Source organism: Fusarium oxysporum, chromosome 7, assembly GCF_000149955.1.
Source record: "Fusarium oxysporum f. sp. lycopersici 4287 chromosome 7, whole genome shotgun sequence".
NCBI lineage: Eukaryota > Fungi > Ascomycota > Sordariomycetes > Hypocreales > Nectriaceae > Fusarium > Fusarium oxysporum.
In genome coordinates this window covers 2,754,959-2,780,348 of record NC_030992.1, presented here as the reverse complement: position 1 = coordinate 2,780,348, position 25,390 = coordinate 2,754,959, and the positions used below count along the sequence as shown (strand labels likewise).

The 25,390-nt window shown below is 49.3% G+C and overlaps 11 protein-coding genes and 2 non-coding genes across 16 annotated transcripts in view; 4 read left to right on the top strand and 9 right to left on the bottom strand.

Annotated features, from left to right (window-relative positions):
* Nucleotides 1–92: 92 nt before the first annotated feature.
* FOXG_20266 lies at nt 93–178 on the bottom strand. The gene has a single exon. It is a non-coding gene; the product is annotated as a tRNA-Ala (tRNA).
* Nucleotides 179–362: 184 nt separating this feature from the next.
* FOXG_10286 (uncharacterized protein) lies at nt 363–2,025 on the top strand. 3 transcript variants are annotated; one of them, XM_018389563.1, is made up of 3 exons: nt 363–645; nt 1,054–1,195; nt 1,254–2,025. In XM_018389563.1, the coding sequence occupies exons 2-3, from the start codon at nt 1,059–1,061 to the stop codon at nt 1,711–1,713; spliced, it is 597 nt and encodes a 198-aa protein (XP_018247856.1). In that variant the 5' UTR covers nt 363–645; nt 1,054–1,058; the 3' UTR covers nt 1,714–2,025. The 3 variants fall into 3 exon arrangements, with proteins under 3 accessions (XP_018247856.1, XP_018247855.1, XP_018247854.1); XM_018389562.1 differs by having other exon boundaries at nt 363–840; XM_018389561.1 differs by having other exon boundaries at nt 363–1,195.
* FOXG_10285 (uncharacterized protein) lies at nt 1,728–4,082 on the bottom strand. The gene is made up of 2 exons (XM_018389560.1): nt 2,999–4,082; nt 1,728–2,947 (listed from the first exon to the last, which is right to left on the bottom strand). Exons 1-2 carry the CDS (start codon nt 3,970–3,972, stop codon nt 2,272–2,274), a joined length of 1,650 nt encoding a protein of 549 aa, XP_018247853.1. The 5' UTR covers nt 3,973–4,082; the 3' UTR covers nt 1,728–2,271.
* Nucleotides 4,083–4,177: 95 nt separating this feature from the next.
* FOXG_10283 (uncharacterized protein) lies at nt 4,178–6,405 on the bottom strand. The gene is made up of 2 exons (XM_018389558.1): nt 5,963–6,405; nt 4,178–5,893 (listed from the first exon to the last, which is right to left on the bottom strand). Exons 1-2 carry the CDS (start codon nt 6,065–6,067, stop codon nt 5,255–5,257), a joined length of 744 nt encoding a protein of 247 aa, XP_018247851.1. The 5' UTR covers nt 6,068–6,405; the 3' UTR covers nt 4,178–5,254.
* Nucleotides 4,204–5,219, top strand: FOXG_10284 (uncharacterized protein). The gene has a single exon (XM_018389559.1). It carries the CDS (start codon nt 4,261–4,263, stop codon nt 4,972–4,974), a length of 714 nt encoding a protein of 237 aa, XP_018247852.1. The 5' UTR covers nt 4,204–4,260; the 3' UTR covers nt 4,975–5,219.
* A 272-nt stretch (nt 6,406–6,677) lies between the features above and the next one.
* FOXG_10282 (GTPase) lies at nt 6,678–8,930 on the top strand. The gene is made up of 4 exons (XM_018389557.1): nt 6,678–7,062; nt 7,116–7,187; nt 7,245–7,730; nt 7,942–8,930. The coding sequence occupies exons 1-4, from the start codon at nt 6,988–6,990 to the stop codon at nt 8,491–8,493; spliced, it is 1,185 nt and encodes a 394-aa protein (XP_018247850.1). The 5' UTR covers nt 6,678–6,987; the 3' UTR covers nt 8,494–8,930.
* Nucleotides 8,931–9,130: 200 nt separating this feature from the next.
* Nucleotides 9,131–9,213, bottom strand: FOXG_20265. The gene has a single exon. It is a non-coding gene; the product is annotated as a tRNA-His (tRNA).
* Nucleotides 9,214–9,587: 374 nt separating this feature from the next.
* Nucleotides 9,588–12,096, bottom strand: FOXG_10281 (uncharacterized protein). The gene is made up of 2 exons (XM_018389556.1): nt 11,481–12,096; nt 9,588–11,417 (listed from the first exon to the last, which is right to left on the bottom strand). Exons 1-2 carry the CDS (start codon nt 11,486–11,488, stop codon nt 9,899–9,901), a joined length of 1,527 nt encoding a protein of 508 aa, XP_018247849.1. The 5' UTR covers nt 11,489–12,096; the 3' UTR covers nt 9,588–9,898.
* A 1,132-nt stretch (nt 12,097–13,228) lies between these two features.
* Nucleotides 13,229–18,493, bottom strand: FOXG_10280 (uncharacterized protein). Of its 2 annotated transcripts, XM_018389554.1 has the most exons (3): nt 17,619–18,493; nt 14,601–17,570; nt 13,229–14,540 (listed from the first exon to the last, which is right to left on the bottom strand). In XM_018389554.1, the coding sequence occupies exons 1-3, from the start codon at nt 17,947–17,949 to the stop codon at nt 13,897–13,899; spliced, it is 3,945 nt and encodes a 1,314-aa protein (XP_018247847.1). In that variant the 5' UTR covers nt 17,950–18,493; the 3' UTR covers nt 13,229–13,896. The 2 variants fall into 2 exon arrangements, with proteins under 2 accessions (XP_018247847.1, XP_018247848.1); XM_018389555.1 differs by lacking the exon at nt 13,229–14,540 and having other exon boundaries at nt 14,570–17,570.
* Nucleotides 18,494–19,226: 733 nt separating this feature from the next.
* FOXG_10279 (uncharacterized protein) lies at nt 19,227–19,715 on the top strand (the record flags this gene model as incomplete). Its single annotated transcript, XM_018389553.1, has 1 exon — nt 19,227–19,715. One exon carries the CDS (start codon nt 19,227–19,229, stop codon nt 19,713–19,715), a length of 489 nt encoding a protein of 162 aa, XP_018247846.1.
* A 332-nt stretch (nt 19,716–20,047) lies between these two features.
* On the bottom strand, nt 20,048–21,835 carry FOXG_10278 (uncharacterized protein; the record flags this gene model as incomplete). The annotated part of the gene is made up of 2 exons (XM_018389552.1): nt 20,048–21,351; nt 21,574–21,835. The coding sequence occupies 2 exons, from the start codon at nt 21,833–21,835 to the stop codon at nt 20,048–20,050; spliced, it is 1,566 nt and encodes a 521-aa protein (XP_018247845.1).
* Nucleotides 21,836–23,037: 1,202 nt separating this feature from the next.
* On the bottom strand, nt 23,038–24,482 carry FOXG_10277 (uncharacterized protein). The gene has a single exon (XM_018389551.1). It carries the CDS (start codon nt 24,319–24,321, stop codon nt 23,311–23,313), a length of 1,011 nt encoding a protein of 336 aa, XP_018247844.1. The 5' UTR covers nt 24,322–24,482; the 3' UTR covers nt 23,038–23,310.
* A 295-nt stretch (nt 24,483–24,777) lies between these two features.
* FOXG_10276 (mitochondrial chaperone BCS1) overlaps nt 24,778–25,390 on the bottom strand; it is a gene marked incomplete at both ends in the record, with an annotated part of 906 nt that continues 293 nt past the window's right edge. Inside the window, one exon of the mRNA XM_018389550.1 lies at nt 24,778–25,390. Coding sequence (XP_018247843.1) covers nt 24,778–25,390 — 613 coding nt within the window.

The following is a 25,390-nucleotide window of genomic DNA, read 5'->3' as shown; positions in this document are numbered from 1 at the left end:
TTTCCTTTATAATCTCCTTTATCCGATGGTATAATATCAAGAGAAAAAAAAGAAGTTTTCGGGAAGAATTATCAACATGCTCAAGACAAAAATGGAGGCTGAGGGATTTGAACCCCCGGCCTTTCGCAAGCATTCGAAACAATGCAAAGCGAACGTGATACCCCTACACCAAGCCCCCGATGTTGGATGTTAGTGCTAGTCTTAGTTGACACTATACTATCTTCCTAAAATGTCAGCCAGTTTGTTAATCACGAGTGGCTTTGAATTATGCGAATCTTGGCAAATGCCTCTTGGATATTACTGAGCTTTATGCTCGTGTTGAGTTGCATGAATAACGTGGGCTTCTGGGCCACCCAACTCAAGTGGTCATCACAATGGTTCATGTGTTAACGGACTTGGCCATGTGGAGCCCATAAGAGATATACATGCTATAGAGTGTGTTGTAATCAGTGATTATAGGTCTATGTCTAATGTATATCTTCTTGTGATTTATGCATTTGTATACTCAAACAAATCGTAGACTGTATATCTGACCATTCACGCTCTTGGCCATTCTCTGCCATGAATCTTAAACCCCATCTACATCCAGTCATGCATGACTCACACCGAAAGCCATATCGAATCACATAGCAAAACGCCTCTAAAGTAAGTGGTCTATCAAGCAGTTGTTTGCTTAAGCTGGCTCTATCCTATTGTTGCCGATATCACATGGAGGGCACGAGAGTGGTGCACATCTTTGATACGTGCTCCCGTGCAAGGCAGCTTACCCATCTGTTACTGCTGTGGCACTTCAGCCTCAAAGAGAACAACAACTTAGGTTTCTCAACTCTCTATACCTAGGTAGGTATTGCATGACTTTTGTATGAGTCGACCTTGAAAAAGCCACAGCAAGAAAGCCAACCTTGGCTTCCCCGTCTGACTCAACTGCCAAACTCAGCCACAGCCTCATTCACGGTCACAGCATGCACTTTCAACCCAAACGAACAATAAATATGCACCGAATCCCGTCAACTATTCTTTCCAACTCTCGTATCTTTATTGACCGATACTCAGTAAAAATGGCTACAACATCAAATCCCGGTCCAGTGTATTTCTGGCGAGAAACAGACCCAGCAACAGGATACCTTTCACAATGGTATTATTGTCCTTTCAAGGATGACCAGGATGAGAAGAAGACATATAAAACAGCAGAGCAGTAAGTCCTGTTACTTCTACTGGTACACTATTCAAGGTCGATGTTGACATCTTTCAAGTTATATGATGTATCAAAAAGCTATCCTATTCAACGACGAAGCCACCGCTCTTGAGATCCTCAAGACAGGCCATCCACGGAAAGTCAAGTCTCTCGGCCGCCAGGTGGAGAACTTTGACGAAACAGTATGGCTCAAGCACCGACGTGACGTAGTTCGAAAGGGCAACATCCTCAAGTTCACACGTGCTGTCACAGAGGAGGGTTTCAAGAGAGGCACGCCTGGCGCAAATCAAGTAAATTCATTACACCGGCCCATCGAAGGTTCTCTAGCAGATATGTTGATCAGCACGGGTGACAGAGAACTTGTCGAGGCCAGTCCATTCGATCGGGTTTGGGGGGTTGGGTTTAAAGCTGCGGATGCAGATGCTGCGAGAGATTTATGGGGTGAGAATTTGCTTGGTAAGGAGCTGATGGAGGTCAGAAGGATCTTGAAAGAGAGACGAGGCCGTCACGAAGCATGAGTTGGGTGATGTATGAACGACTGAACTGCTCTACAAGTTTGAGCCGCGCAAGCGGGTATCACTTTGTCGAGGGGCAAGATGATGATTGTTTCAACTGTTTCGGCTATACGCCTAGATAGATTGCACCGACCTTGAAAACCAAGGCAACTTTTGAACATGTCTATAAGTCCATCTTCCTCCCACCAATGATGCCCGGCCCAATGCCCCTATTCCCCTCCATAATCATACATAAAAAGAGCCTCATCCCGAGGCAAGCAGAGCGGCGTGGTAGTAGTCATTTTTTGCTGTTTAGCAGCCCCAAACCCATTCTCCAGAAAATGCTTGTTTTGTTTGGTAGTTGTACGTTGTGTTGTGTCGTGGTGGGTGTGGTGGTATTGGTGTTGTTTTTTCGTGTCGAGAGCCTGCCCAGATATTTTCACATGATAGCACATATTTTACAGTAATTAACACACATTAGGCGATGCTCCCGTGTTCGCCTTCGATTCCTTCTCATCTCGTAGGTATCCAACAAAGGCAGATCCCCAACCCCTTGACGCCGCGTTAAAATGACTGTTTCTTTTAGTACCAGTCTCGTCCACTCTTCTGCATCTCGATGAGACGCCAGCCCCTTGTCTCAGGGTTGTTGACATCTTCTGGTACCCGTGTGATACCAATGGCGTATGTGACCAGCTGGACCTTGTCCTCCATACCGGCAGCGAGCTCGTTCGTCTTGGCATTGCGGTAGACGTGAACCTCCTGTGTGCGACACGTGATGATGAAGACAGGAACCTCACCAGGGTCGAGCATGCGGGCTCGTAGAATGTCGACATTTCGGATATCCAGGATTTTTCCGTCCGATTTCATACCAGCCTGTAGGTATTGCTTGGTGAGGGCCTCGTACACAGAGTACTGAGCGGCAGAAAGCCAGAGCTTCAGTGTCTCGGCATCACCCTTGACGTAAGCGTCCAACACCTCGGGAAGAATGTACTCTCGAAGCTCCTGGAGGAAAGGCTCTGTCTGAAAATTGGGGTCCATGGACCTGAACTTCTTGATGACCATGGCAGTCTCGTTCTCGGCGAAGAAGCCTCCGATGCGGTCGGTGATACTTCGAGCGGTCGATACAAGAGGGTTCTCAGACTCCTCATACTTGCCCCTCAAGCTGAAAAGTCCTTGCACATACTTGTTCTGGTCGCGGAAATCTCTCCAAGCCTCCTTCCAAGCAGCGTCCTTGTGAACGGTAACACTGGTACCAGCACTATCTCTTGTTAGACCAGATCCAAATGAGAAAGATTGTAAGGATACTCACTTAATGTCCTCTTCCATAGGTGCAGCCGCCTTGTAACCCCGCTGCTTGTCGAGTGCCTCTCGGCGTTTCCTGCGCTCCTCCTTCTCAACCCAGCCACCGTATCGTGAAGAGCTGCCATCGTCAATGACATTCTTGACATTCTTGTAAGCCTCTGTGTTTCGGATAGGCTGGGTAGCCTTGTCCACGGCATCTCCCGTGACATTAGCGGCCTTACGAACACCCTTGACGACTGAGGTATCCCAAGTCCAAGAAGCACCCTTGCCAATGGCACCAGCAGTAACCTTGGCACCCTTTCCAAGGGTCGAGGAAACAGCGCCAGTGGACTTCTCGTATGCCTCACGAGCACGTCGCACACCCTCACTCTCGGCGAATTGATTAGCAGACGCAGCGATCTGCTTGGTCGACTCGTTCCATTCTTGCGACTTCTGGAACTCAGTGTTCATGGTCTCCATGAAAACCTGCCAGGGGGTCTTGTCGCCATGAGGAGGAGGGGGAGGGGCATCCTCCTTTTTCTTCTCTTTATCCTTGCCCTCGCCCTCTTCTTTTCCTTCCTTTCCAGCACTCTCGCCATCCTCGGTCTTCTTGGATTGCTCCTCCTCAGGCTTGGCCTCAGATTCGGCGTCAGCTTCAGCAGGCTTCTTCTCTTTTGCGTCGGTAGGTGCAGCAGTTGAGGGTTTTTGTTCAGTTTGAGGCTTCTCTTGGTGTAAGCGGCTGGAAAGGTGGAAGAGACGAGATTGAGCGGTATAAGTGGGGGAGCAACGAAGCTCGGCAGGGACAAAGGAAGACCTCAATGGCGATCGAACTGAGCCGGAAAGCATTGAGCTTTGTTGTCTCGCACCGTTGTTAGAGGCATTCTGAGAGAGCTGGGATGCTAATCTTCGGTAGGCGGGAGATCTGCCAGCGGATGAGACATGAGCAGAAGCCCGCGAAAAGGCGAGCTCCGAGGAGGCCGTCTTTCTTGCGAGGGAGTTCATTATTGCGACAACACAAGGAGACAAATCCCTCCAGAAAAAAAGACAGGGCGTGGGTTTGGAGAGATGCCGAGATGGACGGTGGAAGGTGGTGGAATTCCCGGACGAAATTTTGGTTTGCGATCTCGGTCCGGGGGCGGAAAGTCAAGGAAGACAAACACCGAGACGGCAAAGCCTCGGTAGAATTGTTCCCCGTCCAGCCCCGGCCCGTGGGGGAAGTTTACAGCTGCGAGTAAAAATTGCCAGAGGCAGATCACCAATTGACGACAGGACCAGGCAAATGCGAACAAAATGAGTCGCTCATTGACAAGTCGCCTCGCGGCGCAATCGTTCTTTCTAACCTCCCGAGCCACCGTCCCAAAGTCTTCATTTCAAATCGCTCGCTCCATCTCCCAGACAAAGTCCAACCGCGATGATAAACCCAGAAGGGCACCCAGCCGACCCAGTACGGCCTCGCTGTTAGAGAACATCTACGGCCCCTCAGACACGTCCAAGACGAAACCCTCCCCCAACAATGCCATGGCCAACCTCTCCCAAAGCCTTGTCTTCCAGACACTTGACAAGTCTTCCAACATCGATACGAGCACACTATCCAGAGATACCCGTCGACAGGTCGAGGCAAAGGAGGACGATCTCGAGCCATACCACTTCCACATCTACTCTCACAAGCACAACACCCACATTACTTGCACCAAGCCCAACCGAGAACCAATTATCTCTCTGTCAGCCGGCAACATTGGTTTTCGCAAGTCTCGCCGTGGTCTATTCGATTCCGCCTACTCTCTCACCAAGTATGTCCTGGAGCGATTAATCCACAACGGCTGGCCCATGAAGATGAACCGCCTAGAGGTTGTGCTACGAGGTTTCGGTCAGGGACGAGAGGCTGCTCTGAAGGTTCTGATGAGCCCCGAGGGTAAGGTCTTACGAGACAAGATTGTCCGTGTGGCCGACTCGACTAGAATCAAGTTTGGTGGTACCAGGAGTGAGAAGCCTAGACGTCTATAAAAGTCTGGAATTTTGGATTAGGATTGGAATTTGGGCACATTTTTGGGAATATGTTCACATGAGAATATCACTTCGCCGCGGAGGTTGAGAAAGTGAATGTACTATACTCTGTACGACCTGTACTATACAAATGAACAAGACACAGCTTGCTTTGCTTGCGAGTTCCCAAACGAATGATCTGTTCCTGGACTGTAAAATCATTGGTATCGTGCTAATCCATGGAAACGGTACCTCGAAACGCCAAAACTCCACTCAACACCGCAGCCTCATTTATACTCTATCATCGGATGGCCCTTTCAGCTGGTGGTAAACGGCGCCCGGCGGAATCGCGGAGGGCTTGCTTGCCCTTCCCGCTGCCGCCTTGTCGTCTTTCTTCTGCGCTATCCCACTCGTCATCCTCGTTGCTATCGTTGCTTTCCATTAGCAGATGGGGATGCGTCGCTTTCAACATATGAGAATTCTCGTTCGAATTGTCGTAATCGTCCAACAGGGCACCTTCGCTGGTGTCATATTCGGGTGGTTCAATCCAATCTCGAGGGACGACACAAGGGAGCGCAACTCCAATACTGGCGGCACGATTCAACCATGCTGGACCCGACTGTCCTGTAAGCCTCTTGCAAAGATAAGAGGTGAAATGATTGCAGTTCTTGGTGAGAAGATTGTATGAAGTGCCCAGAAACTCTTCAGAGGCAGATTGCAGAGTCGCATTAATCTCGTCTTCTGTCGCAAGAGTGAATCCGTGCAGGATCTCGCATCGAAATGTGCCTCCGGGCGGTTCGGTCCGGGGCTTTGTCCAGTATACACCTGTAAGGCCTCTTTTATCATGTCCGCCATAGGCGTATTCCCTCCCGTTGATCACGACACCTGAGTGAAGTAGTGAGGCGCCTACTGTCCATAATACCGACGATAATCGGCCGGGCTGTCATGCCGCGCGTATCAGCGTCATGGTCATGAAAGCTATGAGATGAGTATGAGCGACTTCACTTACCGGCAGTAGATCATAGACATGTATAGTGATCTCAGTTTTGGACAAAGATAATGTTGAGCGGTGAGATCTGCTCACCGAAGAGCTCTTCTTAGGACGCGGCATCATGCAGAAGCTGATACGGACACTGCAACTATTGCGACGTCAAGTGGCTTGAAGCTTTGGGGTTTGCAGCTGACGGGTGAGCGGGGCTGAGCTGGGGAAATGGTAGGCTAATAAGGCTTATATAGCTGTAGGTTGGCGTCCGTAGGTGTGTTGACAAGACAAAGAATCCCAGGGCACAAAGAGAAGATGAATATTCTAGCTTGAAAGGTTGATGAATAGAAGTGAAGGAGAGGAAATAACTGAAGGAATCGGACAGGCCGGCCCGGCTGAGCTCCCGTCGTTCCTGTCAGATCAAGCCCGGCGAAATCCAAAACCTAGGTCTCTCTGCCTCTGTATTACTCTCTACTAACTTTAGGTAACCTCAGGTAACTCAGGTCAGGCATTTCCAAAGACGGACACCTAAAACCACAGGGCCTAAGCTCTGTGACATACTGTGCCTGTTCACTGGATCCTGGATCCAGGGTCCTTCTGCGCACGGCTTGGTACCTTTATGCCAAGCTGCTTTCGTCAGCCAATGACGTCGTCTTCAGATTCCAGCCGGAACTACCTTTTCCCGCTATCCGAAGGTCTTGGCACAGCCCAACCTCTCTAAACCCCAGCAAGGTGGGGTCACGAACAAATTCTCATCTCATCTCCCCAAGCTCGGCTCGCGCAAAATAAAAAGAGAAATCTTTTTTCTCTCTCTTCAACTTCCCTTTCTTCTCTTTTCTTCGTCGTCGCTCTCGCTCTCGAAGCCGTCCGAGGTTGGCACTAGCCAACCTGAATACTTCACCACGAAGTCCATCAAATCTTCCATCTTCTTCGCTTCTTTTCCTCCTCTTGCACCCCGCGCAGCAAGCTCTGCAGCTCTTGGACACGTTCCATCCACACACTTCGGCCTAGCTTTCTTCGTTCAACGTCGTAACTACGCCAAGTCACGCAAGATGCCTCCTAAGAAGCAAGTCGTTGAGGAGAAGATCCCTCTGGGCAGGCCTGGAAACAACTTGAAGAGTGGTATTGTGCGTGACAATATTCTATCGATGATGTATGCCACGTGCTAACCATATTCCAGGTCGGTTTGGCCAACGTCGGCAAATCTACTCTCTTCCAGGCCATTACCAAGTCTAACCTCGGTAACCCAGCTGTATGAAGCCCCCTCGCCATCCGCCGTCTTTAGTATCGGGGTGCTGACAGCATCAAGAACTTCCCCTATGCCACCATCGACCCTGAGGAAGCCCGCGTCGTCGTTCCCGATGACCGGTTCGACTGGCTCGTCGAGAAGTACAAGCCCAAGTCCGTTGTTCCCGCCAACTTGACCGTTTACGATATCGCCGGTCTGACCCGCGGCTCATCAACCGGTGCTGGTCTTGGAAACGCTTTCTTGTCGCACATCCGCGCCGTCGATGCCATCTTCCAGGTTGTTCGTTGCTTCGATGATGCCGAGATTATCCACATTGAGGGTGACGTGAACCCCACCCGTGATCTTGACATCATCAGCGAGGAGCTGCGACTCAAGGATATTGAGTTCGTTGAGAAAGCCCTCGAGAACCAGAAGAAGAAGACCCGTATGGGTGGCCAGTCTCTGGAGCAGAAGAAGGCCAAGCAAGAACAGGAAACCATTGAGAAGATCTTGGACTGGCTTAACCAGGGCAAGGATGTCCGCAAGGGTACCTGGGGCCCCAAGGAGGTAAGACTTTTTCTCTACTTCTTCTGCTCTACACATTCTGTTTTCCTGATGACAAAAGGCCATAAGGCCTGATCTATAACCCAGCTCGTCGAATGCCTCACCTATTAACGCTTAGAGGCATTGTGAGATAAACTTTACTCTGATAGCAAATCTTTTCCACTTGTTTATGTCGAAGAAACGTATGAGAACCCTCACTGACATTCTCATTCAGATCGAGGTCATCAACCCTCTCTTCCTCCTGACTGCCAAGCCCGTTGTCTACCTCGTCAACTTGTCCGAGAAGGACTTCATCCGCAAGAAGAACAAGCATCTTCCCAAGATTGTGGAGTGGATCAACGAGAACGCCAAGGGCGACCCTCTTATCCCCGTCTCCGTCTCTTACGAGTCTCGTCTTACTCAGTTCGAGACCGAGGCTGAGGCCAAGGAGGAGCAGAAGAACGTTGGTGCCGACTCTGTTCTGCCCAAGGTCATTCTTCAGATGCGCAAGACCCTTCAGCTTGGCAGCTTCTTCACTGTCGGGCCTGATGAGGTTCGACAGTGGACCATCCGAACTGGCACCAAGGCTCCTCAGGCCGCCGGTGTCATCCACACCGATTTCGAGAAGACCTTCATCCAGGCTCTCGTCTTCAACTACAACACCCTAAAGGAGCTCGGTGACGAGTCCGAGGTCAAGGCTAAGGGCAAGATCATGACCAAGGGTAAGGAATACGTCGTCGAGGACGGCGATATCCTGCACATCAAGGCTGGTGCCGCCAAGAGCTAAGCTCTGGATATCACCAGGCGTATTTAAGTCCATAGAAAAAAGTTAAATGCAACGATGTGATGAAGATGAACTTTGTGCCCCATGAATTTATATGAGCGATGACTGTTCCCAGACGCTGAGGATGACTTTCAGATTATGATATCCCTCCTGCTATGATCTTGTATGTGCAGCTTCTTGTCGTGCTGTTGTGACTTATTCTTATAATGGCTGTACGTTTTGGAGTTAAACTGGGATTTGATGAGACATTTGCAGTATCAGTGCCAACACCTTGGTTTTGTTGAACTTCATACAACATCGCTAATTGCCTTGTATAGGGATATTCTTGAGACCATTCAGTAGACAATTAACCAAGTTGGACATGATCTGTTACAGTAGAGTAGTCAGACTATCTAGAGTATAAGATCCAGCGATGTAACACAGCAAGCAAACTGCATTATATTGCCAACTTCTCTGCACTTCAGTACGGAATGCCTCATTCTTCTCGACAGCATCCCACCACTCCACCTTGATCATCGATTCTCTCATCTTCCACGATAGTGGGGTTAAGAGGGGCAGAAAACCTTGCACAAATAACAAGGCAGCAGATCTAGACCAAAAAGAAGAATGATTCACCAAAAAAGACAAAAGATAATTTTTTTGCCGTCAGCAAGACTCGAACTTGCGTTTTCAGTGCTTCGAATGAGCCACAAACTGATGTACTGACCCCTATACGATGACGGCTTTTTTTGTGAAAGCTGGTATTGTAATTCGATTTATGTACATGGGTCGGGCGTGGAGACAAAAGTATCACGCCTTCTTTTGGGCAACCATGCCCCCGAATGTCAAATGTGGCTAAGCCAAGACGTGTCCTTTTCATTTCAGTTGCATAAGAGATACACATGGTGTTTATTTTGAAGTGTATTGCTGGGCACTGTGGAATGTCGAGGTGGTATGGTGGTGATACGGCCGTTGCACAAACACGCTTAAATGGACAGGCTTTTAAGTAAATGGAATAAGGCCTCTCTTCAACCCTTGTCCAAGTTGCTTGCTTGTTCTTATAAAGACGCTGGACGTTTTGGCTCGAACTCATTCAGTAGCTGATGTCACCATGATGCAGTCAATATGATTTTGAAGTGTTTTAATTAAATACTAAATTGATTACAAAATTCGCATGTTCATTCATTATCATGTCTTTTCTTTCCAATCATCTATCATCTCATCATCATCCTGCTAAAGGCACCAGGCCCTTAGACTACTCCATATCGAACACCTCGCTTTCCAAGCTCCTTGCGGCCAATGGCATCCTCTGGCCAAACCCATCCACGGCTTCGCTTGGCCTCACGCTTCTCAGCCAGCTGAGGTTGCGGAATCCAAGAGTCACGGGGTTGGGGCCTTGCGACGAGTTCCCTCAGCGGGTGCACCGATCTCAGCACGCCAGTGGGAATGGCCCGGTGGGTGTGTCGTCGGCAGCGAGTTGGCAGAGACCCCAGAGGGCGAGGCATGCAGTGAGGGGAGTCTCGTGGGGGAGGGTTGAGGCATCACCTTCAGGGGCAGAGGCAGCGAGCTGGACTGATGTGACCTCAAGATCGCCAAAGAAGGGAGTGTTGGCAGTGCCGTTGCGGACGAGGACGAGCTCAATCTCGGTGAGGATGAAACCATAGCGGCACCCGTGCTCGCGCATGGCGTGGTGGATAGCTGAGAGGCCACGGAGATACTCAACACGCTTGATGTTACCCTCAACTCGCATGCCAGTGTTGAAGCGGTCGAAGCTGCGGACAATACCGACAACTCGGGCAGTGGGCTTGCCACCAAACATGGCAGCAGCAGTAGCAGACTCCCCGGCAGCGTTGGCGACGAAGAGGAGATCGTTCATGCCAGCAGTCTTGGGAGGCACTGAGAGGTGAAGAGGGCGAGTTGACGACATGGTCAAAGCTGAGTTCAGCTTGGGGAGATAGTACGAAGCGTAGATGGAGTGAAGCTGAGTCTCAGTCTCGGGGTGACGAGATGCGAAAGTAGGCTGAGGGAGCAGAGGAGCGGGAACAGGGTTGGTGAGAAGAAGAGAGGCACCGGGGAGAGAAAGAATGGCAGATGCGTTGAAAGAGGACCAAGAGCGAATGTTGCGAACATCCCACCAAAAGTGCTTAGTGGCAGCATCTCGCACTGGGAACGAGATGTGGCGGACCAGAGAAGCAGCTGGGTTGGAAGAGGTGAGGAAGCTCAGAAGGTTGGTATTGGGAGTAGGGTCCGGAGTGGCAGTGAGGCTCAGAGGGGACTGAGCACGAGGGCTGTAGTCGTAGAAGCCATAGTCAGATTGTTGCTGAGGGACGGGAACGAACGAGGGCATCTGACGATAGGTAGGATAGCCATAACGATCGATTGTGGTGGCATCGAGGCTGGAAGCACGGCGTGAGTGAGAGGCAGAGATGTGAGTGGCAAAGTTGGCCGGAGAAGTAAGAAGTGATGCAGACAGAGTGTCGTCAGGCTGGCTAGAGAAGCTTGTGTTGACCGAGCCAGGGGTGTCAAAGGTGATGACAAGAGACTCAGGGTTGGTGTAGCTCCGTGAGTGACGAGAAGGGTTAGGAGCAGGAGGAGTAGTCATGCGATAATGACAAGGAGTGGCATCAATATCTTGGTCTTGAGAGCGAATTTTTGGCAGGAGAAGAGGGCCATGCTGACGAACAGCTGGTGAAGCACGAGGAGGCGTTGTGAGACGAGAGCAGAGAGATTCATGGTCTGACTCGGCTGAGATGGTAGAGTAGACTGAAGCCTTTGATGATGAGCGAGAGTGGCCAGAGATATGACCAGCAGCAGTAGCAGAAGCTGAAGCATAGGCCATGTCGAGAAAAGCTTGGTCAAAGGGCAGAGTTGACATGGGAGGAGGACTTGTGCGCTCAATGGAGGCTGAGGGGAAGCTGAAGTCGAAGGGCATATCGACAGCCAGACTTCTTGAGACTGTGTTAGCATTATGTATGGTGGATGGTCTTTGGTGGTTGGCGAGAATATCTTACGTGGACATGATGTCGGAAGTATTAGTGAGAGTCTATAAGTGTATGAACAAGGATCAGGAGACCAGCTCCGTGAAAAAGGTCAAGATGAAACCGGAAGTTTTGGGAGTTCGTTAGAAGGTAGTCTCAGAACCAGCGAGACTTGCAAGTTTGCTGTGAAGCTTTTTTGATCTGATGATGGTGGTAGTGATACCGGACCGCAATAGATAGAGGTGTAAACGGGTGGAAAGAGGAGAGTGAGTATGATTAGAGATGATTGGTAAAAGACAGGCCGACGATGAATGATGCTGGATAGAAATAGAAGAAAGAGGACCAGAGACCCAGGGCGAGGCCGTCTTCTTATGCTGTCGATGAAGCAGAGGAGGGCAATGGTTGGCGATGGGCGGCTGACGGCTGTGGGCTCCGGCATAGGACCCATCCGATCCCCTTGACTCTCCACGAAACAAGAAACATTTTTTTTCTTTTCACTTGTGCGTCTCATTGGGAACACGAGAAAGAGAAGAATCTGAAACACGTCCCGTCGTCTCTCTCTCTCTCTCTCTCTCTCTCTCTCTCTGCAGAGAATTATCGCGGACGCGCTTCGATCTCAAGGTGTAAGTTGTAGAGGCCATGATTGGCGGATGCGTATTGGCACTGTAAGCGCTTCCTGTTGAGAGGAGAGGATGTAAGTGCGAGAGCCGCGAGACACTGTGTAATACTACCCCAGGCGTCATGATCATCGCCAAGGATCATGGTTCTCGGCTTGGGTCTGTCAATGCACGAGCCCGACCGCTGAATGGCCCAGCGCTTGTGACTCATTTTTAGATCCTTGACTCGGCATATCTAGCTCCCTCTCCTCGTGGTTCAACACCAGAACGCGACTCTCAATAAGTCGCGATATTCTTCTCCAGAGCGTGTTTTATACCTACTTCTATTTACTACCGCGTTTTACACCAGATTTCTCGTTGCGAGGGACAACCGTTCGTCCCATTTTCAGGGTCATCGCTATGCCCCCCGGAGTCCAAATCTAAAACATTCCCGTAGAGTAGCGCCATGAAAACAGCCCAGCTCGGCTCATACATGGCGTTTAGAAGAGTATGTATACGTATGAGTATGAGCCTCAATCTTTCAAGTCTCAGAATAGAAGCAGATCCTCTTACGTGGTTTCAGTGGCCTTGGCCCTTGCCTTGTCCGCTGCCGTTAACCGCTGGGCGTTTAATTTATTACTGTCTCTACCTACCTAACGGGCGCTTAATATACCCACGGCCAAATTGAGTGAGTGAGTGTCTGACTTTGTTAATATTAAAAAGCCCATCGTCGCACCATTCTCCGCGGCTACGGAAATTTGCTCTCGGTCCACCAGATTCTTCATCTCTCTTCCCCATCTCGACTTACACAGCCTCAACCTGTTCTCTTGGAGAGTCGAGCTTGAATGTCGCGACCTAGCTCTTGTCTCTCATTCGCTGTTATCGACGCGCCAGGATCCCACGCGCCGTCAACCAATAGACATCGCGTCCACTAACAATCGCGGAGTTCTTTGACCTGGGGAAGAAATGAGTGGCTCTAGAACATGGAGAGGCTACTGCGTACGTAGGTTGTATCTGCTGCAGACTATCGTGGACGTGCTGCATTTTCCCGCGTGTTTTGCCGTTTCTTGTTTCATGTTTCACTCAACTTTTGACCTTTCATTCTCTATCCTGGTCCTAGTCTCTCGCCAAGCTTTGACGGCTAAAACGCCTTCTTTGATCAACGCGACCACGTCCACGCTTGTATCCCGCTCCACTTGCCTCTTCTGTAACCCCTACCCCTTCGCAAGCCCCTGTGTTCAGTGCGACAATGTCTCTTGTGCCTCTCCGTAGTGTACTTTGCTTCCCGTGGTGGACCTCATGATGCCAGGTACACACTGCCTCATCATCGTGCCACCCACTCAACTTATACTCAATACCCTAGAGCCTCTGTATTTTCTTAGACATCTTCTCTGCTTTTATTTCAATGAACAATATCTGCCATCTCGTTGTAATGGTGTTGTATCTATAGACGTCTATGCCCAAACTCCGTCCAAATAGCCAACTGTATAGAACAGATCCAAAAGAATGGCTCGTTGGTGTAAGAGATACACTTAATGCAAGTGACACAATAAACTTCTCTACACCCCTTTCACCAGCTAGGGGGTATTCGTCCATCCATCCATCTCATCTGTCTGTCTGTCTGTCTGTTCTTGTCAGTCCACACTCTGCCTTACCAGCCCCCTCCTCGCTTCGTGCAACCCATGCAGACCAGCTTCAGCTTGGCATCAAGGACATGTGCTCCACCGCCACTCGACGCGTCTCTTCTATCTCCCATCGCCATATCACGCGTCTTTATGGTGTTGTATGTTTGCTTGATATTCATCTCATGGATTGGAGTTCCCCGGTATCCACACTCAACACTACCCTCCCCATCAAGCCTCGCTATTATCCTCGCTCTCATCCATCTCGACTTCTTCAGGCTCCCTCACTTGTGATGGGGCTGGTGTTCTAGTCCCGTTACCCACCACAATCGTATCAGGCAACCTTACTTTTCGTAGTGCTCTCAGCATACCATCCAACTTCATCCTCTCCTGCACTACCATCCCCCGAACGAATTCTCGGATGGCGTGGCGGCCCATCTTCTCGTGTAGTTCTTGCCACCCTGCTAGTTCTCCAGCCACCGTCTGTTGTGTGTATCTAAGTTCCCTCGCAAGATTTGCGGCCTCTTCCCTCGACTTCCGTGCCCTCTCCTCCTTTTCATCATAGAGTCGCTGTCTGGTATCATCCAGAAGACCAAGTGGCCACCTCGACTTGTTAAGGGAATTAAAGTTTCTGTCGGCCTCACGCTTGGCCGCTCTCATCTGGGAAATGATGGAGGGTGGCCGAGACAAGGACGCCAGCAGTGCCTGAACCGTAGATTGCAGAGCCAGGAATGACGAGTGAAGGTTTGCTTGCGCGTTTGACTGGGTGGGGACGATGGATCGTACATACGTCTCAAACGCATCTATGTATCTCGGTGGGAGGAATTGCAGTGTTGAAACAGCTCGATGAAGCAACACCGAAGAATCGTACATGTCTGGCCACCGGTTAGTTCACATAAATTCATTGGATCACGATGTTCGTCTAGTGTACGTACCTGCTGCGACGAGTCCAAGATTGTTGGCGCGTCTGGTCGCACTCTTAGTCGAGTAGTTCACGCTCCGGATCATTTCTCGCGCATGATTGACAAACTGTTCCACCTCCCTCACGTCCTCCACGGGTTCATATTCATCTCGCACCTTCTCTGCTCTCGCTTCTGTTTTGAGGAGCGTCCGTTGCTCCATCATATCCAATTGTAACTCTGGTACCAGGAAAAACTCCCATAGCATCTCGTGTGTGGCAAAAGTTGGGTGCATTAGCATGATCTTCAAGAACCAGTCTGCGCGAGCTTGCATGTCTCGCAGAATGGCTCGTGATGGCTTCGACGGTATTTGGAACGGAGAGCGAACATCGGCGAGTGAGGGTATCCACGAAGCTGGATTTTCAAGCGCCAGGAGGGTAGGGAGATGTTCAAAATCAGAGAGCGAGCGACGACTCGTTGTCACCGTATAACTATCATGATCCGTTGGGGCCGCTGACTTCAACACCAGTCTCACCGTTGCATCTTCCACGAAGAATGCCCTGACCACACCCGTGATACGTGCATCTGGCCCAGGGGGCATGCTGAACAAGGCAAGATCATCGATCTTGTTCCGCACATCGTCGTCCTTCGCCAGTTCAACTGCTGTGAGGCCTCTGATCTCCTTTGCCCCTACATCCACTCTTGGATCGGCGAACAGAGTACGGACCATGTCGTATCTGCCATACTTGCTGGCTACCATCAACGCTGTGAACCTCTTATCATTCGTCGCATTGACGTCAACATCGCAAAATTGCAGTATGTTCATGGCAAGACTCGCATTGCTGACAATGTGAAGCAGTGTGTTGCCCTTGTTGTCGACATGTTCGTCAATATGGAGTGGCAGTCCATCATGTTGCGCTGCAGCTGCAGCATTGAGCCCAGCTTCCACCATTTCCAGATAGTTCTTATGATCGTAAGAGCGACAAAGAGCGAAGAGCGGAGTTTGCCCGTTCTTGTCTCTTTGTCGCCAAGGTATTAGGTGCCCGATTCGAGTGATCAAAGCCGGTGCATTGAAGAGGTAATGAGCACAGCTACGTCCCCAGATGTCTTGCTGCGCTAGATATGAAACTAATTGCTCAGGAGTTGTCGAGGTGATGATAAACCCCAGCGTCAAATCTATAATTTGAGCATTGCCTAATTGTATGGCAGCACTCAGTAAGGTGGTATCTTCGTTGTTCATGTCATCTAGAACAAAAGAAGGAGAGAAATAATCAGCCAAGGAGAGCAAGTACTTGAGCGTCTCAGCACGTTCAGCTTGGATGGCCATCATCAGAACTGATTCTCCAAAGGAATTGTTTGTCTGTGACAATCGGTTCACTGAAATATCCCCTTCCAGAGCACTGCCGATGGTCCCAACGCTCCCCGTGCGAGAGTGGAATGAAACCTCGGAATCGCCTGATATGCTTCGGGTGTCCATCGCCACCTTCTTCACCCGTCGTATTGGTATAGAAAAGTCGTGTGCGTGTGTTTCGTTCTCACCCTCTGCTTGGAAGGGGAATACGTGGCTCAGTCCCGAACCATGAGAATAGTGTTCATATGGTGACGGATCGTTAAAAGAGAGACGCAGTGACGATCTTCTAGATCTTGAAGGGCCTGTCGATCTTGTGTCATTTTGGAGATTCAACACTGTAGATGCTCGACGGCTGGAGGTAGGTGATTCTGACAGCTCGTCATCATCAGCAGGCCCCGAGCCAGGTTCCATTATCTTTTTAAGGTCGTCCAGAGTTCCTGTCTTCGCCGCGTCCCATAAGGCTTTGTTTCTTCTGCTGGCTCGCCTCAAGCCGGCCGAGTCAAGAACAAGATAAGCCAGCACTGCCTCGAATGTACTCAGCGCATAGCCCAACTCGCCGCTGTCTACGTCGTCTATGAAGATGAAATTCCTGACGTAAATCAAGCGTGCCTGTAACTGCTTGACTTGTGATCGGATGACCACATAGAGCAAGAATGAGACCAAGGTATCCGCGTTGATAGTCATGATGGGCTTCTCCGAGGATGCATCAGATGACGCTGCCTGAGATTTCGATGAATCCGTCAAGCGAGACACAATCTTGATTGTTGATAATAAAAGATCCAGCATGACTTGAGGGCAAGTGGCCGCAGATATCTTCTTGAATTCCTCAACAGCCGGTCCTAGTTGAATGATTAGGTCATGCTTCGCCTTCGAACCGCCATCAATGGCAATGCCTAGTTGTGAAATATCGATAAACTGCATCTTTCTGATTTTTGCTTCCAGTTCGAGATCATAAGGTCTCTTCAGTGCATTGAGTCTCGGCCAAAGTTGATTGTGAACATTTTCTGTGACATAACGCTCGATCAGTTTCTCCACAAGAGGACCAGTCAGATCAGTCGTCGCGCCGAGAAGAGAAAGTTGTTGTTTGTCGACCCCTTGGAAGAGGTCGATCGCAGTTGTGACTGCGGTTTCAAGAGACGCCCTCATGATATCTTCATCGTCCTCAGCATAGAAGTTCTCTGTCACTGGTAATCTGCCCTCGTCGCCCGTGCTTGCCAATGCACTATTAGAGCGCGCTCGCCTTGCAGTATTGCTGATAGACCCATTCGGTGGGGGATCTGGAATGTGCTCGGCTGACGGGGGAGGAGGTAGTGGACTTCGGAAGACGTTGCTGAACTCGACGAATAACTTCTCAAGGCCGGGTTGCATCTGGCGCGCAATCATCGGGAAATTGTTCAGGAGGTCGTGAAAGCTCTTGATGTCTTTCTTTCGAGGAGCAGTGTTTTCGGTCGACTCGGAGTTTGGTGTCTGTTTCTGATCGGGAATCCTGCGCTTTCGTACACCGGGGACCAAGATGGCTGGTGTAATCTTGTTCTCCTCCCAGACGCCCACAAGGGGTCTCGATATATAGTAGAGAAGCCATTGCCGTGGTTCGAAGACGTCGGGGTAGAAGACGATGTCGTTCAGAAGCTGGGCCTGGGCGAGTGTTTTGAAGCCTATTCTCGGTTAGTAATATTGCCTTTCGCCAGTTCTTGGCTTCGCACCTTTGTTACTGTATATGAAAGCGTCCTTGATGACCACACTTTTGCCGTTAAGCGTTGTAAACTGCTTTGCCTTTCCTCTCACTTCCCTCAAGTTCTGGGCACCGTCTTTGCCTCCTGCGACGCCATTTGGAGATGGCACACGGAGAACGTGACTGGCGAGGAAGTCCTCCGATGCGATGACCTCAGCAGGGGCACTCCCGCTCTCGGTCTCGCGGAATGTAAGAAGCACATCCGTTGACGGAACCAGTAGGATGTGGTGATGTACCGGGGTGCACTGGCTGGGGAGGGAGCTCTTAAAGAAGGCGGCCAGGAAGGGGTTTAGAGGTTGCATTCATTCGACTTGTGACCGGCCGTCTCGAAGCTCACTCGACCTCCCTAGGTCGCAACGTTGAAGATGGTATCTGGATCGAGTTTGGGTGCCGGTTATATAGATCGTGGACGGATCGAGCGGGATGGTGACACATGCAGAACGAATGCTGTTCGATCGTGAGAGATTATCGGTGAATATAATTAAGTCGCAGTAGCACCCGGGCTAAATTTCATGATACGGCGATGAGGCATTCGACGGCGATAACGATAGTGATAGCCCACTTATTGGTGGAAAGGAGCTATCTGGATGATGCGTATGACGTGAGTGAGGTTGAAGAGGAGATGTGTCTTTGTCCTGTACGAGTCGGTAATCGCTAGAGAAGCTGTAGCGAGCGAAAGGCTTGGCTAATATGTAAATCGTCGATCGTGATGTAAGATCCCTAGTCGAGATTGTCGATGTCTGTTGGGAGCTTCAAGAGGGAGCGCAACAGGGCACGTTGCGATCACTTCAATGAGATCGACAGAGGCCTAGATGTATAGGTACTCGAGATACGAACCACCCTGGTGATATACTGGTGCAGAATACAGGAAAGATATGTACAGGAACCCAACCCTGTGGTCGCCCGCCAGCCCGCTCCCGAGCGCTCCGCACGGGCCCCTGCAGTGCCCCTGAACTCAAACCGGGGAATCAATAAGTCCGACCAGGAATGAGACATCACATGTGACTGTGAATAGCATCATTGATTGACAAAGAGATTGTTGTACCACATTGATATTGTTAGAAAAAGTACTGTATATGTCTCAGAATATCGTATTGAAATTGCCCCGATCTTTTTTTTTCACCACTAAGCAGCATACAATGCGGTATAGAACGACTTACTCACCATGGACAATGCCAATTTTGAGATTCTCCATGTGGTGGATTGTAGTCGATAAATAGAGCACGCCGTCTTGGCTTACGTTAGAAGAACGACAGATTAGCTGAATTCTTGCCCTTGCAAGTTTATGAAATGCTCATCTTTGTCTCTGAACAACTTCCGGTCTCTGACTGAGTATATCTTACTGAACAAGTATCTTGATGAGAACAAAGAGAATTGCTCATTTGAGCCTGGTGGATTTATTGATACAAAGAAGATGCTTGAATGTTCAGTATTTCTATTCATATGAGCCATTGGTGAAAGAAGTGTCCATCTGAACAGTTGAACGAAATGTTTCTTATATTATCTGCCTGTCTATATAACGGACCACGACTCCATTATATACCAAATTCTGTTAATCATCGACTCACAGATGATTATAATGTCTTACAGTTACAAGTTTTCGAGCCCAAAATCCAACATGCTCAAGGTTTCTCTCTGCCAAAAGTTCCGCTCACTATTCGGAGACAAGCCTGTGGCCTTTGGTCCTGATCTCCCAGACTCGCACCCCGTCTACATCACTCATGATCTTGTCAGGTCTGTGATGAACGTCATCGCCGACAGGAATATTACATGGCCTATTGATCCCGAATACCGTGTCGAGATGGTCATGGTCAAAGTTCCACTCAGCTTCTGTCCGCAAAACATGGTCAAGGTAATGCCCCTTGATCGCACGGGAAGACATCCTTATACTGCTGCTATTGCTAAGGCAAGGTTCCGGCGAACCCCAGAGCACCCTGGTGGTGAGCTCGTTGCGCTCGCAATGGCGGGCTGGAAGGAGATGGCTGTAGGCTTTAGTCTGGAGCCTAGAGAGCATGTCTTTATTGTTCCCCTAAACGATCGTACACATAAGAATGAGGGAACTACTTAAACCGGGTCAGAGATATCGTTTCTGACCGTATTCAATGCGGCAAAGGCTAGACATAAAATGGAGTAATAGAGATTCAATACATATATATACAGCTTTCCCTCTCTAAGACTTTACATTGTTACTTGATGATGAATGATACTATGTGTTTACTATATTTTCGCAACGATGCCTCGTTTTCTCAGTCTGCAAGTGTAATTTCGTAAACCTATGTAAATGAAAAACGGATGGAGGCAAAGAAATTAGTTGTATTTGTTTGCAATCGTAAGCTAAATAGGTATCATGAAAAGCCCAACATCGTAACCCGAAAGTTCCATAATTTTACTGATTCAAAATCAGAACCAAGCCCACACCTTCTTCCACCAAGGTGTTTGGCCAGGGACATCCCTTTCTGTTGGGCCACTCTTGTAATCCAGATCCTTTCTTCTGCCACTGTCGAGATCGATGCTCCAACTACGCTTGAGAGGATCCTTTCCGCGCCATAACAGCTTGCAGAATACATAGATGATACCAAACAGTGGCACCAGGATGTAAGCATCCACAAAATTTCCAGCATTGAATGGCGACAACGTCGTCCACCCTTGAACCAGAGCCAAGAAAATACAAGCCCCAAGACCAAACCAGGCGAGATATGGGAAGCCGAGTGCCTTGTACGGAAGCTCATCGAGACTGCGACCCTGAGTAACCCAAGCTCGACGGAAGCGGATATGGATAAAGCAGATGCTGCCCCAGACAAGGAAAGCACTGACACCGGACAGGTTGACGATATAGCTATAAGCCTTGGATGCACCGGTAGAGACATTCATCATGGAAATGGAACCGACAGCATTGGTGATGAAAATTGCCCAGACTGGAACACCTCGGCTGTTGGTCCAGCCGAATATCTTAGGAGCCTTGCCAGACTGCGCCATATAGAAAACAGTTCGAGAGCCAAAGTAGATGGATGAGTTGATAGCGGACAAGCAAGTTAGGAGAATGAAGGCGTTGATAAGGTGGACGCCTGAAACTTTGTTAGTATCTTGCAGGGGAGAGAAGTTCACGCACATACCTCCTTGCCAGCCAGCATTCTGAATCGCAATAGTCATGGGACTCTGCAGGGCCTTGGAACCTCCGTTCACCAGTCCCTCCGCATTAGCAGGGCAGGTGATTCCAAAGAAGAAAGCTGATCCCATGTAGACGAAGATGATACGCCAGAAGACTTGTCGAATAGCCTGAGGAACCGCAACACCAGGATTTCTTGTTTCAGTAGCAGCCACAGCGATAGACTCAACACCAGAGTAGAATGTCGAGCAAAACACAAAGACAGAAGCAACACCACGGAAGCCATTTCCGTTGAAAGCTCCCGGGTCACTCCAGTATTTGAAGCCAACAGATCCATCCTGACCGACCAAACCACCAGCGGCGTAGATGATGGCGAAGATGAAGTACGCTGTTAATCCGAGGAGTTTCATAAGCGCAAGCCAGAACTCGGCTTCGCCAAAAGCTTCAACACCAAGAAGTTGGAATCCCATGAAGACTGTCCAGAAGATGAGGAAGTAACCCCATAGGGGAACGACTGGTCCCCAATATGTGAGAATACTGCAGATGACATTATACTCGTTGGCGAGGACAGCGGCCCAGATAACAAAGTAATTCCAGCCTACAGCAACGTGAAAAGACATGTCTACCATGCGCTCGGCTAGAGAGATGAAAGAGCCTCCGCCAGGCTATAGTGATACCGAAGAGGCCGAGTCTATAGTAACGGAGAAGGGTATGATGCGTGGTATGAGGAATCAACAAATTTTTTAGAGATCTGAAGCTGGTATTATCGGACCTGGGCTTCATATGCTCTTCAAAGATCTCAAAACAATGAACATCATACCAACAACACCAAATCCAATGAGCAATGCAGCTGGTCCTCCGACATTCAATGCACCACCTGCACCAACAAGAAGTCCAGGTCCGATAATACCAGCCAAAGCCATCATAGACAAATGTCTATTCTTCAGACCACGCTTAACACCAGAATCCGGGTCTATAGACTCGGCCTCTTCTGTATCATTCAAGCGTCCAGAGTCATAGTTATGCTCAGACGGACCATCGCCAGCGACGACATCTTCATCCTTATTGTGGTTGAACGCCATACTGGCAATGACAACCTCTGCAGACAAAGAGGGGTGCGAATCAGAGGTGATCGCCAAGAAAGATAAGCTGTTGAAATATAGACACAGCCGCTGGAAAGGGAAGAGGAAAAGTGTCTCGGGCCCACGGAGATGTATATAAAACTTCTGCAAAAGGCTTGCAAGAAAAGTCGAGATAGAGTAGACGCTAGTTTAAGAGGCGACAGGATGGCGATTATGCCATCATCGAAGGGCCCGCCGGTCTAACGCAGGCGAGCGTAGGGTTCTGCATCCAGGAGTAGGGATCGACCCGCTCTTCATGGGTTCTCGAGAAGCTATCCTCGTTGGGTCTTATCTGCTGGTCATGGAGGTTGGGATGACAGCGAGTAAGAAGCCTGTGGTGCCCTGAAAGGATGGGTATATTCTGGACCTAGGACTCAAAGAACCCTAGTCTCACAAGATAGAGACGTGTGACTGCATAGTTATGCATCTTGTTCTGTAATTCTCATATGTCTCTTTTCAATGTTGAGGATCTGCTGCTCTCTGGTCCCTTGTAAAGACCCCCACTCGAGTCTGTATGTGGCTTCATTGCTTTCGGATCTATCGTTCTCGAATGCATTTGTGGCGTTGCAAACCTGGGGTTCTCTGAAACGCAATAACCACCGCTGATCACGACATCAAAATATCCCGCAGGAAGAGTTTGCAAACCATAAAAGTGGTACATCAGTGGAGATTTAGATATTGCTAGCGTGAAGTATTGAAGCATCCTTGAGTGATCCCGAGAATGAGAGGGAACAGTAGCAGGAGTTTAGATCTCAGCCGTGTAGAATTACCTAACTATAAGACAGAGGCTGTAGGTTATTCGCTAGTCAAAATCCTGTTTGTTTATGCTTCAGCTAAAGCAACCCTGATCAATTGTGCAATATTACCCGTTATGACGATTCTCAGCCAAAGACAACGCCAACGTGGGATTTTCATTTGGTTGACCTTCAACAACCAATCAAATTCTCTTTCTGTTTCAGCTTGTCTAATTAAAATGTCAAGCTTTTCCAAGACACTATTTCACATGCCGAGCTAAGCTGCAGACGCTGCAGACGCGACAGTACCGCCGATTGTCCGGGCCATCGGCGCCGTTGGCTCCACATCGCCGGATCCAAATGGCGGGCCGATTCCGTAGTTACTGGAAAACAACGAAGATCAACAAACATAGAACATTAGAAATAGTGGTTTGGTTATATTTGAGACTCTGAGATTGGGAGATTGGAAGAGGTACGATTCTGTTCTTGTCAATATAAGCTTGTCTTGCGATTACAGCCAGACCCTTTTGACGATTGCTTTCCTTGGGGGCTGGGGATGAAAAAGGAATTCACTTGGTGTGCATAAAATAACATCAAATGAGAAGAAAAGAAAAAACGAGTACATTTGGATTACGCCTAAACTGATGCTCAGTGCTTCTGCAAACATGCTCATGCTTCTCAGATCTTGTCTATATCCTCATCTCAGACCTCAACACCACCAAGTATCTCCTCGAAAATCTCCAAATTACCCTCACCTCTCCGATCATACACAGCAAACCAAACCTCTTCCCACCAGCCGCCTTGAAATTCGGGCTCCTTAAGCACCTCTAGCCAACAACGAGCGACCTCCTTCGGCGGGTTCCTAAACGCGCCGCATCCTAAGGCACCAAGCACAAGCAAGCCGTGGTTTCGTCGTGCTGCCATTCGAAGGCATAATCTCATCTTGAGCTTGGTGAGGTCGCGATCAGCAGAGTTTGCATATGTTTCACTGGCCACAGGGCCTTTGGGTGTGTTTAACATAATTTTCCTGACGGGTGGTGTGCGTAGGGCTGCAATGCTGAGAACGCTGACGACGGGCAAATTCCGGGCTTGGATAGTAGGCATGAGAAGCTGGTGTCCAGTTTCCTGATCGGAGCGGATAATGACAACATCAGGGGTGTAGATACCCATGCGTTGCCTCCATGGGTAATATCTTCGATGTAGCGAAAGAGACAGCGAGCTTCGATAGCATAACGCTTCCTCTTGAGCACGCGCTCCTTTCAACCATCCTCCACCAGGGCTGACATGGCTTGCCATATTCAGCACCGCAACGCGACCTGATGCGGGTCCTTTGAGGTCCGCAAGGTGTATAGCCGCGTTGAAACTGTCATCGTTGGAAATCCTAATAGATACTTTCCCTGATGGTGTCCATCTGGGACATTCGGCAGCTGCAAGCGGAGGTAGTTGGTGGATCTCAAGCTTCTCTGATCTGTTGGCGTCGAGATTTGGCAACTGAGAAAGGATACCAGGGAGGACTGTCAGCGTTTCCTTTGCTATAGCTGCGAGCGCAACGCCGCGTCTGTATGGATCGTCGCGTCTACTTCTGGGTGGATATGGGTGCTGGTTTGATGAAGCCCCTCTTGATGAAGATGCTTGAGATGTTGAAGCGACTGGTCTTGATGGTCTGGATTTTATCCACGAATCAAGCGTTCGCTGACCTCTGTTGGACGACATTGGATGAGAGCTTTTCTGGAATGTTGTTTCGGGATAATTTGAGACGTGCGTTAAAATGGCTGGTCGGAATTTTCTCTTGTAGCTTGTGAGGTTGAAGACGATGACTGAGTCTATCTATATCCGTGGGTGAGCTCAGATAAAATACTAGGCAACAGTAGCCCCAACTAACACTTATTTACCAAAAAAAACTCCAAACGACGATAAAGTCACGAGTTGGACATAAACACAAGGGAAATTGAAATTGTTCTGTAATTGGTCGACACATCTTTCCAGGAGTCATTAGGTTTTACAAATAAATTATCTTGTCATCCATTCAGCAGTGAACTCATTTCCTAAGCCTCGTATTCACTACACATACACATATCTTTACACAAGTTTTCGTCTGAGCTCCATCCAGGGTATCAAAGCAGCCAGTCATATGTTACATATTCATACAAATTTCAAGTGCACATGCGATCACGCAGGTGTCTTGATTGCTCCCTCTGGGACCTCATCCGAAGCCTCAAACTTTCGGGGGATGAGACCATCAGCGTCATTGATAGCTCCTTCCATATTGTCCTTATGGAACAGAAACAGCCCCTGAATCGCTGCTGTGCTTGTGTGACGATTCGATGGTTTGCCATCAGGTCCAACGCCGAATAGACCCAGCTCTTGGAGCCTGCTGAGGAATCGTTCTCGGCCGGAATGATCCTTATCAACGTCACCGTAGAATCGATCCCACATCTGAGCAGCCTGGTAGTGTGTGGCCTCACCGATGCGAAGCATCAAATCTACACGACCAGGTCGGATGAGCGCGGCATCGAGGCGGTCAACGTGGTTGGTTGTCAGGAACGCAATGCGCTCCTCGCCAGCAGCAACACCATCGAGAGCGTTTAGGAGACCGGAGAAGGTAACAGTAGCACCATTATAGCCATCAGAGTCTCGCTGGCGCCGGTTCACGAATGCTGCATCTGCATCTTCTAGCAGAAGCAAGCTCCTCTTGGGAAGTTTTGTAAGGAGATAGGCTAGCTTGTCATCCGTCATGCCCATCTCGCTGAGGTTGATCATGGCCACGCTAAAAGTCCAGCTC